Below are 14,471 nucleotides of genomic sequence, written 5' to 3' on the forward strand. Positions count from 1 at the left end.
ACAGCCTGGATTCAGATCCTGGGTCCATCACCTACTAACTGTGTAGCCCCGGGCCGATTATTAACCTTTCAATGTCTGAGTCAGTCGCCTCATCTGTAAAATGGGGATAGTAATGGTACCTCTAGGTCACAGAGTTGCTGTGAGCATTACATGAGGTGTTTAGCATTTACTGGAGTCCCTGGGTGGTGCAAACAGGGACACATGGCTGCTAACCAAAAGGTTGGAGGTTCTAGTCCACCCAGAGATGCCTTGGAAGGAAGGCCTGGTGATGTACTTCAGAAACATCAACCACTGAAAACCCTATGGAGCACAGTTCTACTCTGACACACATGGGGTCACCATGAGTCAGAATGAACTCCATAAAAAATGGTTTGGGGTTTTTGTTTGTTTGTTTAGCATCTAGAAGGGTGCCTGGCACAGAGTAAACACCATAGAAATTTCAGCTGTTATTAGAAAATCTTCTTACAAGTATATCCTTATTCCTCCAACTCCATGATTCCCTCAGTACCCACAGGAGCTGGTAGTAGGGATATGGAGGCTGTAGAGGGCAACGGTGTTGACAATCAGGCTGCGTTGCTGTCCTCTTTACAAAAGCACTGTGCCCGTCCAGAGCGAAGGAGAATGAAGAAAACCAAAGACACAAGGAAAATATAGCCCAAAGGAGTAATGGACCATATGAACCACAGCCTCCACCAGCCTGAGCCCAGAGGAACTAGATGGTGCCCGGCTACCACCACCAACCACTCTGACAGCGATCACAATAGAGGGTCCCAGGCAGAGCAGGAGAAAACTGTAGAACAAAATTCAAATTCACACACAAAAAAAGACCAGACTTACTGGTCTGACAGAGACTAGAGGCACCCTGAGACTGGGCACCCTGCTAACTCAGAACTAAAGCCACTCCCGAAGTCCACCTTTCAGCCAACAATTAGACAGGCCTATAAAAAACAATAACACAGGTGAGAAACTTGCTCCTTAGTTCAATCAAGTATTCGAGACCAAACGGGCAACACCTGCCCAAAAGCAAAGACAGAAGGCAGGAAGGGACAGGAACACTGAACGAATGGATTCAGGGAACCCAGGGTGGAAAGGGGGAGAGCGCTGACACATTGCGGGGATTGCAACCAATGTCACAAAACAATTTGTGTATACATTTTTGAATGAGAAACTAATTTGCACTGTAAACTTTCACCGAACGCACAATAAAAAAAATTTTTTAAAAAGCACTTTGATGGTAAGACTAGAGAACACATTAGAAGTCAGGACTAAAAATATGGTTTTGGGAGTAAGCAGGGGCAAACTGTAGCCCTGGTGGCTCAGTGGTTAGGCGCTTGGTTGCTAACCAAAAGGTTGGCAGTAGGAATCCACCAGCAGCTCCTTGGAAACCCTATGGGGCAGTTCTACTCTGTCCTAGAGGGTCGCTATGAGTCGGAATGGGCTTGATGGCAACAGGTTTTTTGTTTTTGTTTTTTTAGGGGCAGATTAACCAGTAAGCAAGGTACACGTTGGCATTGAGCAAGGCAGGTGCGGGCTTCATGTATTTACTTGTTAATCTGTGGTGATCAGTTTCATGTAGGCTTCACCACAGCTTGGCTGTGGTGGGCACAGGTGAAAGTGTGCACTGCAAACTGGGGGAAGGCACAGTTGGGCCCTTGCCTACCTGGCTGATTGGGTAACTGGGCCTTGGGTGTAAATGTATCTGCTGCGCAAAACAAAACACATCCACTCAAGAGGCTGCTAACCTGGAGTCTGTGATTTACCTGAGATTAGAGGCAAAACTTGGTCCCTTCCTGTGTATGTCTGTGCATTTTTCATGCAGAGGGTCCGCTGCTTTATCTGATTTGCAAAGAGATTCATGACCTAAAAAAGTCTTAAGAACCCACGATCTGTTCGGTACAACGTTCTCTAATGGTAAAACCCTCGTGTGGGCATCCAGCACCCTCTGGGGTAGTCGGTCAAAATTCCAATGTTCACAGATGCAGAACCGCGGGAATGTAAATGTTTAGCAACTCCTTGGAAGGAAATAGAGTTCACAAGGGAAACCACAGCTCACTAAGGGGGGAGGGGGAGCATTTTAGTTAAACGTGGTACAACTGCTGAGGTTTTGGAAGACTCTCAGTGAGGAACAAGAGCCCCTGTGTTTGCGGGTTTGTTTGTGAGTGTTTGGCGGGGCGGGGCGGGGGAGGAACGGTTCAACTTGGTTTTTCATCAAAAGGGGGTTATATGAGTTTACAGCGAACTTCCATCACTTAAAAAAAAACAACAACAGCGAAACCCACTGCCGTGGAGTCCATTTCGACTCATAGCGACCCTATAGGCCAAAGTAGAACTGCCCCCATAGGGTTTCTTACCAAGGCTGTAATCTTTACGGAAGCAGATTGCCACACCTTTCTCCCGCGGAGCGGCTGGTTGGTTCCAACCGCTGACTTTTCGGCCGAGCGCTTTAACCACTACGCCACCAGGGCTAGTTAATCATTTATTGATGCTTTTCTTTCCGTCGTCTCTGGAACGCAGGAGGGGAGAGCAAAAGAAAATAAAGCTCCAAAGAGGGACAAGCACCTGGGCTTTTCGTCCTGCGGTCCCTTTAAGAGAAGAACCTCTTGGAACCGGCAGTCTCAACCGACCCCAGTTTTAACCGAAACCTAACCCGGACTTCCCCATCTTGACTCAAATACGACCAACTTTGGATTTTCCCTCTCCTATTGACCAATCAGAGCCTGTTACCAGGCAGACTTTTGAGGCCGCTGGTGCGAGCCGGGCGCCTTCTGTCTCCGGGTGGCAGCAGCGACCAATGATAGAGCAGGCTGACCGTGTATCTAGGCAGATTGGGGCTGTTACAACCATTCAGAAAAAAGAAAATAAAGAAACGCACGAGCCCGCTGGGCAGGACCGTGGGGCTGGGCTGGAGTGAAGGTGGCTGCGAGGTAGTTTCTCTTTCTCTCTTACGTTTATTGTTGCTTGTGTTGGAAGGTGACTATTCAGAGGTAGGGAGGGGGCAGTAGGAGTTGGGAGGAGAGCAGAAAAAGATTTGGGCTGTATTTTCAACCGCTTCTTTGCCCCTGCCCACGTGCCCCGAATCTGGGACCCCGTTCCCCCAACCGGGTTTCCTTCGCCCAGCCCCTGAGTTCCGCTTCCCTGAACCCCCCACTTTGCAGCAACCGAGGACTGAAGGGAGGGGGAAGAGAGGGAGGTGGGGGCGCGCCTGAGGATGGGATGTGAGGGGGATGACGTAGGGGCCGCGGCGTGGGGAGGGGGAGCAGCGGGGGAAAGCCGTGGCGAGACTGAGTAATGAGAACTTGGGCCCGGGTTTCTTCCAGCCTGGAAGGGCGGAATTGGTTGGTATCCTTTCTGACCTCCCAGGCAGATTCGATGGTGAGAGTATAATAGAGAATTAGAGAACTTCGTCGTGGTGGTGGTGGTTTGGGGCGGGGGGCAATAGGGGGTCCGAGGCAGAAATGTAGATTTCTTTCCAGCGTGGGTTCCCAATCCCCCTATCTCTTCCTTTACAGTTTTCCAGATTTAGGAGACTTCAGAAGGGTGGGGGCAGATAGAATGGAGATGGCAGAGGTCTGTTCGGGCATATGTGGGCCTGGATAAGTAATGGGGTGGTTCTAATTTGGGGCGAAGGCAATGGTGAGAAAAAGACCCCCGGGGAAATTCCGAGGCTTTGTTTCTGTTTCTCTGTCTTTCTGGGTAGAGAGGTGAGGCATGCCCTGGGGTCTCTGGGGGAAGGGAAGGCCAGTGTGAATGCAGCCTTCACGTCCTGTATGTCAACCCTAGCCCTCATGCCGGGATGGCGGAAGACGAGCCTGATGCTAAGAGCCCAAAGACTGGGGCGAGGGCCCCCCCAGGTCACGCGGAGACTGGCGAACCCACCACCCTTCTTCAGAGGCTCCGAGGTAGCATTTCGTAAGTACTCATCCTTACCTCCACATCCTGTTCTGGTCCCAGGTGGAGATCCCTGCAGTACTTCACTTCTCTGCAGAGGAACAGGGCAGGTGCCTCTGACCCAGGGGAGGTTTTTGCCTTGTGGAGGCCCTTCTTGAGCACCTCTTCCCCTCCCTAGCAGTCAGCTAAGGGATGGGGAAAACTGTGTGTGATCCCCCCCGTTTCTCCTTCTCCCTACAGCAAGGCCGTGCAAAACAAAGTGGAGGGGATCCTGGTAAGTGTTTTGGGGGAGGGAGTGGTAGAGAGGTGGGGTTGGGAGTGAGGATGGTGAGTGTGATACAGGCAAAATGAAAGGTCCATGTGGGAGAGGCAGTGCGGGCTGGCCTGTCAGAAGATAATTGGTTTTGACCTTGTACATCTCACTTCCTCTCTCTGTGACCTCTTGTGTAGACCAGTACAGGTAAATCAGAGGTGATCCCCTCTCCTCCCTCTTCCACACGGTAGCCCGTAGGGGCCCTCAGAGCATAGTGAACATCCAGCCTCAGATCATTTCTAAGGTCCTTGTTTCAGCCTGACAGTCCCTAAGTTGACTAGACTGGATGGTAAGAATCAGGGGGTCCTACCTTGGGTTCTTCTTGGCCTTACAATTTCTCCTGCCTGTGTCTCCTGCCGCCTCAGCAAGATGTACAGAAATTGTCAGACAACGACAAGCTGTATCTCTACCTTCAGCTCCCCTCAGGACCCAGCACCGGAGACAAAAGGTGGGTTTGGTACTAGAGTTCTAGGTGTCAGGGGTTCTGATTCTTGGAGAAAGGCTCACAGGGAAGGGGCCGGGTGAATAGGAAGACTCATAACTGCTGTCTTTGATCAAGAACCAAGGTCCCTGCTCCAGTTTGGTTTACTGGGGACAGGTGGATTCTGGGTGAACTCATTTGGTCCAGCACCTACCGAAGTGGTGGTTTGGATAGAACCAGGACAATGTTCGGTCTTGGTAACCCTTGTCCCTTTGACTTCTCTCTGCAGCTCAGAGCCCAGTACACTCAGCAATGAGGAGTACATGTATGCCTATAGGTGGATCCGTAACCACCTAGAAGAGCACGCTGATACCTGCCTGCCAAAGCAAAGCGTTTATGATGCCTATCGGTGGGTGGGCGGCTGGGTGGGCATGGGATTACCCCTCACCCCTGGGGAGCTCCCTGCCTCGATGAAGCCTCATTTCCTAAAGGGCTTCCCAGACTTGATCCCTAGGTCTGGACCCAGGGGATCTGGACCCAGCCCTGGCCGCCTTGTCTGAGTATCTCTCCATCCTGTCTCATTCATTCAGGAAGTACTGTGAGAGCCTCGCCTGTTGCCGTCCGCTCAGCACAGCCAACTTTGGCAAAATCATCAGGGAGATTTTCCCTGACATCAAGGCCCGCAGGCTTGGTGGCCGGGGCCAGTCCAAGTATCCTTGGCTGGAGAGGTTGGGGATAGGGAGCTAGGGAGAAGAACTTGGGAGTAGAAACAGTGTAACCTTTCTAAGTCTTGGAGATCCCTGTGGACTGGCTGCTCCTTAACTCACACCAGATACTGCTATAGTGGCATTCGAAGAAAGACCTTGGTGTCTATGCCCCCCCTGCCTGGACTTGACCTGAAGGGTTCTGAGAGTGTAAGTAACAGATCACACTTGGATTCCACCCTGCTCTCCCACGGGTCTTTGGGATATGTTTTGAGGGCTAACAGAGCTTGGGTCATTATAGATGTAGCTGCTGGGTATCTAGGCTGTGCCCGTTTGCCTACCCTATGCTGAGGCAGAGAACGCAGAGAACTTGTGGGTGTCTTGAATGGGGTGGGTAGAGTCACTCCCATCCCATGTCTGGTCTGGTGTCAGCTATGGCCAATATTGGTGTCTGAGAGAGGGCAGAGGTCCTTTAGTTGGGAGTGTGATGGGGCATGTCCTTCACAACTGCAGCCAGAAATGGGCCCAGAAGTAACCCCAGCACCTCGGGATGAACTGGTAGAGGCAGCCTGCGCCCTGACCTGTGACTGGGCGGAGCGAATCCTGAAAAGGTCCTTCAGTTCCATCGTGGAGGTCGCCCGCTTCCTACTACAGCAGCATCTTATCTCCGCCCGATCGGCTCACGCTCACGTGCTCAAGGCCGTGGGGCTTGCTGGTGGGTGCACCCTCCCTTATGTTCCGAGAAACTGTCCACCGCTTTCAGCTTGAAAGGCCTTCCCACATACCAGATAGAGACGCCTCGATTTGCCTTCTGTTCCTGTAGACCCTTCCCGGACATGCCCCAGGCCTCCTCCTTCCCGTCTCCATTAGTCTGCCAGTCAGTGAGAGTCGCCTCCCTCTCTCTCCATGCCTCAGTTGCTGCCATTCTCAATTTATTACCTTTCCTGGTACCTCTGCAGAAGAGGACGAACATGCTCCTCGGGAACGGTCATCTAAGTCCAAGAATGGTGTGGAGAACCTGGAGGCCGGAGCCCAGAAGAAGCCTGAGAAGCCAACCCAGGTCAGGAGGCCGATGCCCTGGACTTCACCGCCCTGGGCTAGGGGGCTTGCTATACCCTGCCCCTGGTGTGTCCCGTATTTTTTTTTAAACTTCCTGCCGTGTGCCTGTGTTCCCTTCAGTCCCCAGTTTTCGTCCCTTACTGTGCTCCTCTCTTTACTTTGTAGCCTCCCAAGGAGCTAGAACCCCGGGCTGGGGCTGGCGCCTCAGTGCGTGGAGAGAGGAAGAAGAACGTAGTAGAGACCCCAGCCCCGGCAGCCAGTAACCCACAGGTTAACGCCCTGGTGGCTCGGCTACCGCTGCTCCTCCCCCGGACCCCTCGCTCACACCTTCAGCCAATCCGAGTCTCTCCGCCTATCCTGGCCCCCAGGCTTCCTTCAGGCCCCCTGAAGGTGGCTACGCTGCCTCTGCCCAGTAGAGGTGGGGGGCCTCCAGCAGCTGTGCCCATCATTAACATGATCTTACCAACTGTTCCTGCTTTGCCTGGGCCTGGGCGAGCACCACCTGTGGGTCTCACTCAGCCCCAGTGCACAGACAACAAGGAGGTAGGCATAGGGGGTGACCCGGGACCCCAGGACAAGGGTGTCAAGAGGACGGCTGAAGTAGCTGTGAGCGAGGCCAGTGGGCAGGACCCGCCAGCTAAAGCAGCAAAGCAGGATATAGAGGATACGGGAGCCGATGCCAAAAGAAAACGGGGGCGCCCTCGGAAAAAATCCGGTGGAAGCAAGGAAAGGAATTCTACCCCTGAGAAGTCAGCAGCTGCCCTGGACTCCGCCCAGCCCTCCAGGTTAACACTGGAGACTTGGGGCTCTGGAAGGGAAAGCAACTCAGCTGGAGGGTCAGAGAGGCCAGGGCTAATGGGAGAGGCTAGGAAGGGGACAGTGCTTGCCCAGGGTCGGGAAGATGGTGCTATTTCCAAAGGAGTAAGGGGCTCCAGTTCCCGGCATACCAAAGAAGCGGAAGATAAGATTCTTCTTGTCGCTCCTAAAGTGAGCGTCATCAAGGGCAGTAGAAGCCAGAAGGAGGCTCTTCGGTTGGTGAAGGGAGAGGAAGAGACTGCAGCCCAGGGTAATAAAGACTTAAAGGGGCACGTGCTTCAAAGCTGCTTACCCCATGAGTGTAAAGACCCCAAAGCAACACCGCCGTGATAGGTGGGGAAGAGTGTTTCTATACCTACGTCAGCTCTGCCTGCCCAGCAGAGCCTTTGTTGCACTTGCTTCTCATTTGCCTCATCTTCCCTTGAGGGAGTCCGTTCTCTGGTCTAGACAGCTGAGTCACCTAGTCTTACCTGCTGCCTAGTGCACCTGCCTCTGACCCAGCTTAATCCTCTTGCCTTTAACATCACCAGTAAATTTTAGTGACCTTACCTGGATCCCTGTGCTGTCCTGTGGGAAGGTAGGGACAGGGTCTGTGTGATATTTTGGCTTTAAATCATAGAAAACCTAACTCAAACTGGCTTAAAAATAAAAAGGATTTATTGGCTCAAGTAATGGTGAAGTGCAGAGGTGGGGCTAGCTTCAGGTGAAGCTTGATCCAGTGGTTCAGTATGTCACTAAATACCTGATTTATTCTCTCTGCTCCACCTTCCATAGGATCATCTTAAGGCTGGGCCACCTCATGGCTGCCAACACTCCTAGAATTACATGTTTCTTCATTTATGTCCAACCAGAAACAGTGGGCATCTTTGTGCTAGAAATCCTAGCAAAAGCCCTAAGATTGACTCTGATCAGGCCAGCCTGGGTCACATGTCCATCCCTAACTAATCACTGTGGCCTGAGGATGGAATATGCTGATTTGCTTACTCTACATCATGGACTACACCTTTCTTAAAAAGGACTGGCCTCTTCAGAATCATATAGATTCCCCAAATGGAAGGTGTGATGGGGGAGTTGCTAGCCGAGGAGGCTGGTACTATGAAGTTCATGCTATCAGCTAGCCCTGCTTCCTTTCTCATCAGTCTTGTTTCCCTTACTGCAGTTGCGACCTGCTTCCTCTTGTTCTAGTCTAGAAGGAACAAAAGGGAATTCATTCTTCTTTAGGGACTCTCTCCACTCTCCCCTTAAGATGACAATCCCTTTTTTCACCTACATTCTCAGAGGGGGCTGTTTCCTTTTCCTGTTTATGAGTTTTAGCGTTCCTGTTACTGTCATCCCCCACCCTACGGCCACTTTCACCAAGAAAAGTAGATTTACTGCCTGGGCATTTCATTAAGTTCGTTCTGTATCCACCAGGTGTCAGTCTCTGGGCGTACCTGTGTGGGGTTTAGGCCAGAATCTTGATGTATGGAAGGAAGTAGCTCAGCATTTCAAGGAGCTCCAATGGGGAAATAATACAGACCCTACAGGTTTGTCCTGGGAAAATGCAGTAAACCAATGTTTATTGAGGATCTACTTTGTCTTTTGCATAGAGTAGCTTCTGTCAGGGAATCTTGGTTTTACCAAGAAATAGATTTTCTTTCAGGGAGATTCATTTGTTCACTTATTTCCACTTCAGTGGATTTCTAAAAAATATGGAATATTTGATATCTATAAAGAACATATGTAACATAAATTATGAAGCATAATTATAAAATGAATACTTACAACCCATCACCCAGCTTACACATTAAAACATTAAAAATACCATTGAATTGTGTTCCTCCCCTGTCCTGTCCCCCTGCCTCTTCTGTAGAGGTAACTACTATCCTTCATTTTGTGTGTATTAATTACTTGATACATATATATTTAGCCATATATATATATAGTAAATAATGTATTGTTTATTTTTGCTTTACAAAAATGTCACATTATTTCTAAAGTTCATCCATGTTGTTGTAAATAGCTCTGATTTGTTCATTGTCATTTGTATAATATTCCACCAGGTACATAAACCACAAGCTGTTTATCTGTTTGCTTACCCAGCTGATACGTGGGTTGTTTCCAGTTTTTTGCTATTACAAACAATGCTGCTATGAACATTCTTGAACGTGAGTGCCTTTGTTCTTAGTAATATTTCTAAAAAGGTTTTTAAGATGGTTCTTTTGGTCTGTATGCTCTCTGAATTGGGGACTATTCCCTCTTACTCTCTGGAAGAGTTTATATCAGATTGAAATGAAGTGTTCCTTGAAAGTTTGGTAAAAGTCACCTGTAAAGCCGTCTGAGCTTGGCATTTCTTTGTGGAAAAAAAATTATAACTATTCATTCAGTGTATCTCTGACAGGCTATTGGTGTTTTCTTCTGGTCAGTTTAGGTAAAATATTTTTCTAACATACTGTGCATTTCATGTCTTTTTTTGGCATGCAGTATTCTATTTTTCACCTGTTTTCTGGGAAGTCATGTCCTTTTTCATTTCTACTGTCTGTGTCTTCTCCCTGTCTCTCTTTTCCCTTGGTGAATTGCACCGACATGTGTTTGTCTGTCTCGGATGCTACTTTGGACTTTGCTGATCTGCTTCCTTGTGTGTTTCCCATTTCATTAATTATTGATCTTACCTATAGTATCTCCTGCTTTCTTTAGGTTTAATTTTCTAACATCTTAATTTTGACACTTAGCTAATTTTCTGTCTTCTTCGCTGTTGTTAAGTTTCAAGAACCTGTTTCTCTACACCCCGCAAGTTCTTCTATGTTATACAGGATTGTCATCATTAGTTATAAGAATATTTAAATTTCTTCTATGACTTCTTTTGATTCATGACTTATTTAGAAAAGTTTTATAAATTTCCAGATGTCTGGAGAGTTAAAAAGTGATCATTTTTTTGATATTGATTTCAACTTAATCACGTGCTCAGAGAATGTGGTCTCTATGATACCAATTCTTTGAAATTGTTGGGATTATTTTATATTCTGTAACTGATCATGAATGTCCATCTCTTTTGTTGCTTTCTGCTGACACCTGCTGACAGTAATTTGTTTCCTTGTATGTTTTGTATTTGGGGGTTATGGTCTCAAATTGTGTTAAAACTTAATCTTTGGGAATTCTGAGGGTCTAAATTGGGGGTACTTTCCTCCAGAGAGGATTTGCATTTGCTTCTGCCATGAGCTGGGGGATGCTTCTGACCTGGGACCATGTTAGCCCCTTCAAGAGCCCAGTTCAATTCAGGAGGCCTAGATTTTCTCTCCTTCCTTGGTTAGACCCAAGGCTTAAACTCTGCTCATAGCGCTGATACTAGCATTTGACTCCGGTGCAAACCTGCTTTTTCTACTGCATGTTAAACTCATGTTTCATTGAGGTTTCAGCTGAATGTTTTGTTTTTCCTTTAGGGATTCCCCATACTTTCTAATGAACCCAGCGGTATGCTAAAAATTATATTTGCGGTAACTGATTCAGGATCTAGTTGTATTTTAATGGGACCTTTCTCTTACCCACGCTGCCAGAAGTGGGAAGGAGTCCGTCACTGTGGTTTCGACATTTCCCCTCCTTTTTTAAGTGCTGAGCACTGTGTTAGAAGCTGGACACGAAAAGTTGGTCAGACTTAGACGGTCTTCAAACATGTGAGTTGGGAAGACAGACAAGTAAATAATGATCTTAGCACAGTGTAAATTCTGTTCAAAACAAGCACAGCATGCTGTGGGAGCCAGAGGAGTCACGCGCAGGTCAGGCAGGGATCAGGGACTGCTTCCCAGTACAGGTGAGTAGGAGTTAGCTGGACAAGTCTACCTCATAAAGTAAGGGAAGAACACCACAAAAGAGCTGAGTTACGCTCCTCACTCCACTGCGTAAGAGCTATAAGCAGAGAGAGCAGTTTGGGCTGAGTAACTTGGGATGGCTTCATGGAAAAGGTAAGCTTGAGTTTAACGTCAGCAGGGCTAGGATAGGTGAAAAAGGGGGCATTCCAGGAAAAGCAGAGGGTAAGGGTGTGGGCTGTGAATAAAGGCATGGCAGTGCAATACAGTACAGAGACCTGTCAGGCATAACAGGTGTGTATGAAGAATAGTGACAGACAGACCAGAAGAAGAAAACAGCACACAGCCGTTAGAGGTATTTGTTGAATGAATGGATGGTATGAGGTTTCCTCTGAGCATGGAGAACTGGAGTCAAAGGATCCAGCCAGGCAGCTGTTGCCGTTATCCACGTGGGAGGAGCTGTGGGATTGGACCAGGCTGCTGACAGACAGGTGATAAGTATATGGATGAATAAAGCACTAGTTGAGAGAGAAGCATCCGAGGAAACAGTGTCCTCACTACGGCTGGGATTGGGGATATGTCCATCCACTTCGGGACACCAGGACGCTGGATGATTGCAAGATTTGCATGAGTGTTGTGGGGTTTTAAAGTAGCCTCTTCCACCATACTTTTAAAATCGGCCGTGAAAACAAAACTATTCTCCTGCATTTCAAGGAAGCTTCAGTTTATTCGGTGAAGGATTAAACTAAAACTTGGAGAACTACCTACTGCTTCCTTGCTACCGTTCCTCATTCTCCCCCTTTTCGACAATTCCCTGTCCCCTACACCATTGCCTCCTCCCAGTGTCGTCTTTTCCTGTTCTGGCTCTATCACAAATATTAAAGATATAATCTGCTAAAATTTGAAATAATCTTTTACTACTAATTAAACCAAGACCAACTCTGCATCTCTAGTCTGTGGTCCCAAATAAATGATCTATTGTTTATTTTTGTGGTTAATAATCAGCTTTCTTTAGAAATCAAAGCAAATGTCACATTCACATACCCACTAAATGGGGAAATTTCTGTCATTATTTGTCTAAGTGTTTTGCCTCATGGTTCCCCAGTAGGCCTACTCCTTCATCTAAGATCATCTCGCCGGTTCTATCCAGTGGAATAAAGCTAAGCATAAATATATATAATGCAGTATTTCTTTAAAAGGTTCTTGGGGAGGCAATTATTTCCTGGGAAGAACATGAGTTAGGCTCAGCTCTTTGCTTTACCACTTACCGTATGATTTTGAACATTTTATTTAGCCCAGTTTTCTCAAACTGTGGACTGCAACCCATAAGTGGGTTGTGAAATCCATTTAACAGGTTGCAAACAGCACTTAAAACAAATGAAATAGAAAATACTGGGTTCACTGCATGTAGTAAGGGTAAGTATTGTTTCCTGAAACTTTTATTTCAGTTAAGACCTGTTCTTCAGTGGTCATGATATAAAACATTTCTTATCATGGGTTAAAGTAAAACAATCTTGAAAAAAAATGACAACCATTCTGATGCTTTGTTTCCATAAAAACGGATAAAATCTATTCCACAGGATTGTAGGAAAGAATAAATGAGGTAGTATTTGTACTCAGACACAGGAAGGGATCAAGCAATAGCTGCTTGTTTTGCTTTTCCTTGAAAAAAAGCCCCTAATGTCTATGATTCAGGGAAAAAATTTACTAATTTCTTTAACCTGTAGTATGACATGGATCCTGTGTTTGTTTTTTTATCAACTTTTGAATAATAAGCCAATGTGTTTCCCCCATATGATGCAATTTAAATAAGACAAATGACATTATCCTGCTCTGCTGGTACTTTCCTGCCCCACCCTCACTCTGATGTCCCACACATATACATACCCACCAAAGCAAGAGGCTTCACGTGCACCCAAGCCAGTATGGGTTCCCACAGGGTCATGTCATCCGTGCCAAACCACCTACACACCTGCAGTGGCACCCTGGGGCCTAACAGGTGAGTGAGATTTTTTCTGTCAAAAGCCAACTTTAAAAAAAAAAAAAAAAAAGGTTCGATGGGGTGAGTAGTTCTAGTATCAGATGCTGTGCTTTGACATTTAATACAGAAAACAAAAAGAACAGCCTTCAGTTTTAAATTTTGACAATTAAGGACTGAGGAGAAAGGAAGAAAGGCAAATGGGGAGGAAAAAAAATTCTGTCAATATTTTAAATTTATTAATTCATATGTGAAAAATAACTATTTTCCCACCCCCACACCCCCCCCAAAAAAATCAAGTGAGATGACTGGCATTGTTTTACATTTTGGGAAATTTATTTAATGCCTAAAGAACAGCTGGATTCTCATATCCGCTTCTGCATTCAATCTGTCGCTATATCGACAAGTATATATTAATTTTCTTCCCAGTGGTAGAAACGGGATAGAGCTGGGATACAAAGATGAATCCTTTCCTGCCTGAGGAGCTCAGACTAGAGCGGACGGAAACTGATGGAAACAGGGTGATGGAAAACTTCCAGAAAAAGGCAGAAAGACAAAGAGATGGCCAAGAAACATCCGGAGACGGAGCCTTAGAAATACAGACAAGTTGAAACAAACTCTTCTCAACACTGTTCTTTGTGTGGGGTGGGGGGGCATGGGGGAGTCTCACTTGGTCAATAAAGGACTTAAAACTGCCTGAACTTATAAAAAGCTCCTTCCTCTGTCGGAACAGAGATGTTCCTGAAGTCTTGTTTTTGTCATTGGAAAATAAAAACCTTCCTACTATAAAAAGCAGCTGCCCATCTCTTTGTGCAATGTTTCCAAAGGTCGGCCCTTTAGAACCCTACCCCTGGAGGTGCTGTCGAATTTTAAACCGTAGGTTAAAGCAGGCTCATCACCTCTTGACATGTGCCTGACAACTGGCTGGAAGCTGGCCAAGGGCTGCGTTTTGACAGGTGGACTGGCCATTCCCCCCCACTCCAGACAGTGGTGACAAATTTAAACTATCCTTGGTACTCGATGCCTCTTACTCTGCTCGTCTTCCATGACTGGACTCCTACTTCAGCTAGCTTTCAGCACATTTCCAGTTCTATTCTTCACACAATTTTTTAGCCTGACAATCCTCTCGTTTTTGTTTGGCTGGATCATATCCGACATCTAAGACGTAGCTCACAGTATTTCTGAGAAGCCTTCCATTCATTCTTTCATTCGCTCGACACTGAGTGGCTAGGCCCTCTGTATTAACTGAACTCTTCTATGCTCCTTCAGCAATGAGGTACTTCATTTGTTCTACTTTTGTATATGTGACATGTTTTTCATATGTATTTTCAAGCTGTTATTTTTTATTCTGCCTTCCAATTAAACACTGAAGCGGTGACCCTCTTTTCTTTTTTCTGTTCATCTGAAAAAAAAAAGACCCGTTGCCATCGAGTGACTCCAACTCATAGCGATCCTATAGGACAGAGTAGAACTGCCCGACAGGATCTCCAAGGAGCAGCTGGTGGATCTG

At 47.0% G+C, this 14,471-nt stretch overlaps 1 protein-coding gene across 6 annotated transcripts; it reads left to right on the forward strand.

Annotated features, from left to right (window-relative positions):
- Positions 1-2,522: 2,522 nt before the first annotated feature.
- Positions 2,523-13,555, forward strand: RFX5 (regulatory factor X5). 6 transcript variants are annotated; one of them, XR_002822847.1, is made up of 12 exons: positions 3,246-3,372; positions 3,781-3,909; positions 4,129-4,162; positions 4,567-4,649; positions 4,912-5,031; positions 5,213-5,332; positions 5,455-5,536; positions 5,840-6,041; positions 6,286-6,386; positions 6,551-7,534; positions 9,244-9,348; positions 12,923-12,959. XR_002822847.1 is itself a non-coding variant. In XM_023724592.1 (11 exons), exons 2-11 carry the CDS (start codon positions 3,794-3,796, stop codon positions 13,440-13,442), a joined length of 1,530 nt encoding a protein of 509 aa, XP_023580360.1. In that variant the 5' UTR covers positions 3,246-3,372; positions 3,781-3,793; the 3' UTR covers positions 13,443-13,555. The 6 variants fall into 6 exon arrangements, 5 of the variants coding, with proteins under 5 accessions (XP_023580357.1, XP_023580359.1, XP_023580360.1 ...); XM_023724592.1 differs by lacking the exons at positions 9,244-9,348; positions 12,923-12,959 and adding an exon at positions 13,391-13,555 and having other exon boundaries at positions 6,551-7,170; XM_023724589.1 differs by lacking the exons at positions 3,246-3,372; positions 9,244-9,348; positions 12,923-12,959 and adding an exon at positions 2,523-2,924 and having other exon boundaries at positions 6,551-8,971.
- The last annotated feature ends 916 nt before the right edge of the window (positions 13,556-14,471 follow it).

Source organism: Trichechus manatus, unplaced genomic scaffold (assembly GCF_000243295.1).
Source record: "Trichechus manatus latirostris isolate Lorelei unplaced genomic scaffold, TriManLat1.0 scaffold00250, whole genome shotgun sequence".
NCBI lineage: Eukaryota > Metazoa > Chordata > Mammalia > Sirenia > Trichechidae > Trichechus > Trichechus manatus.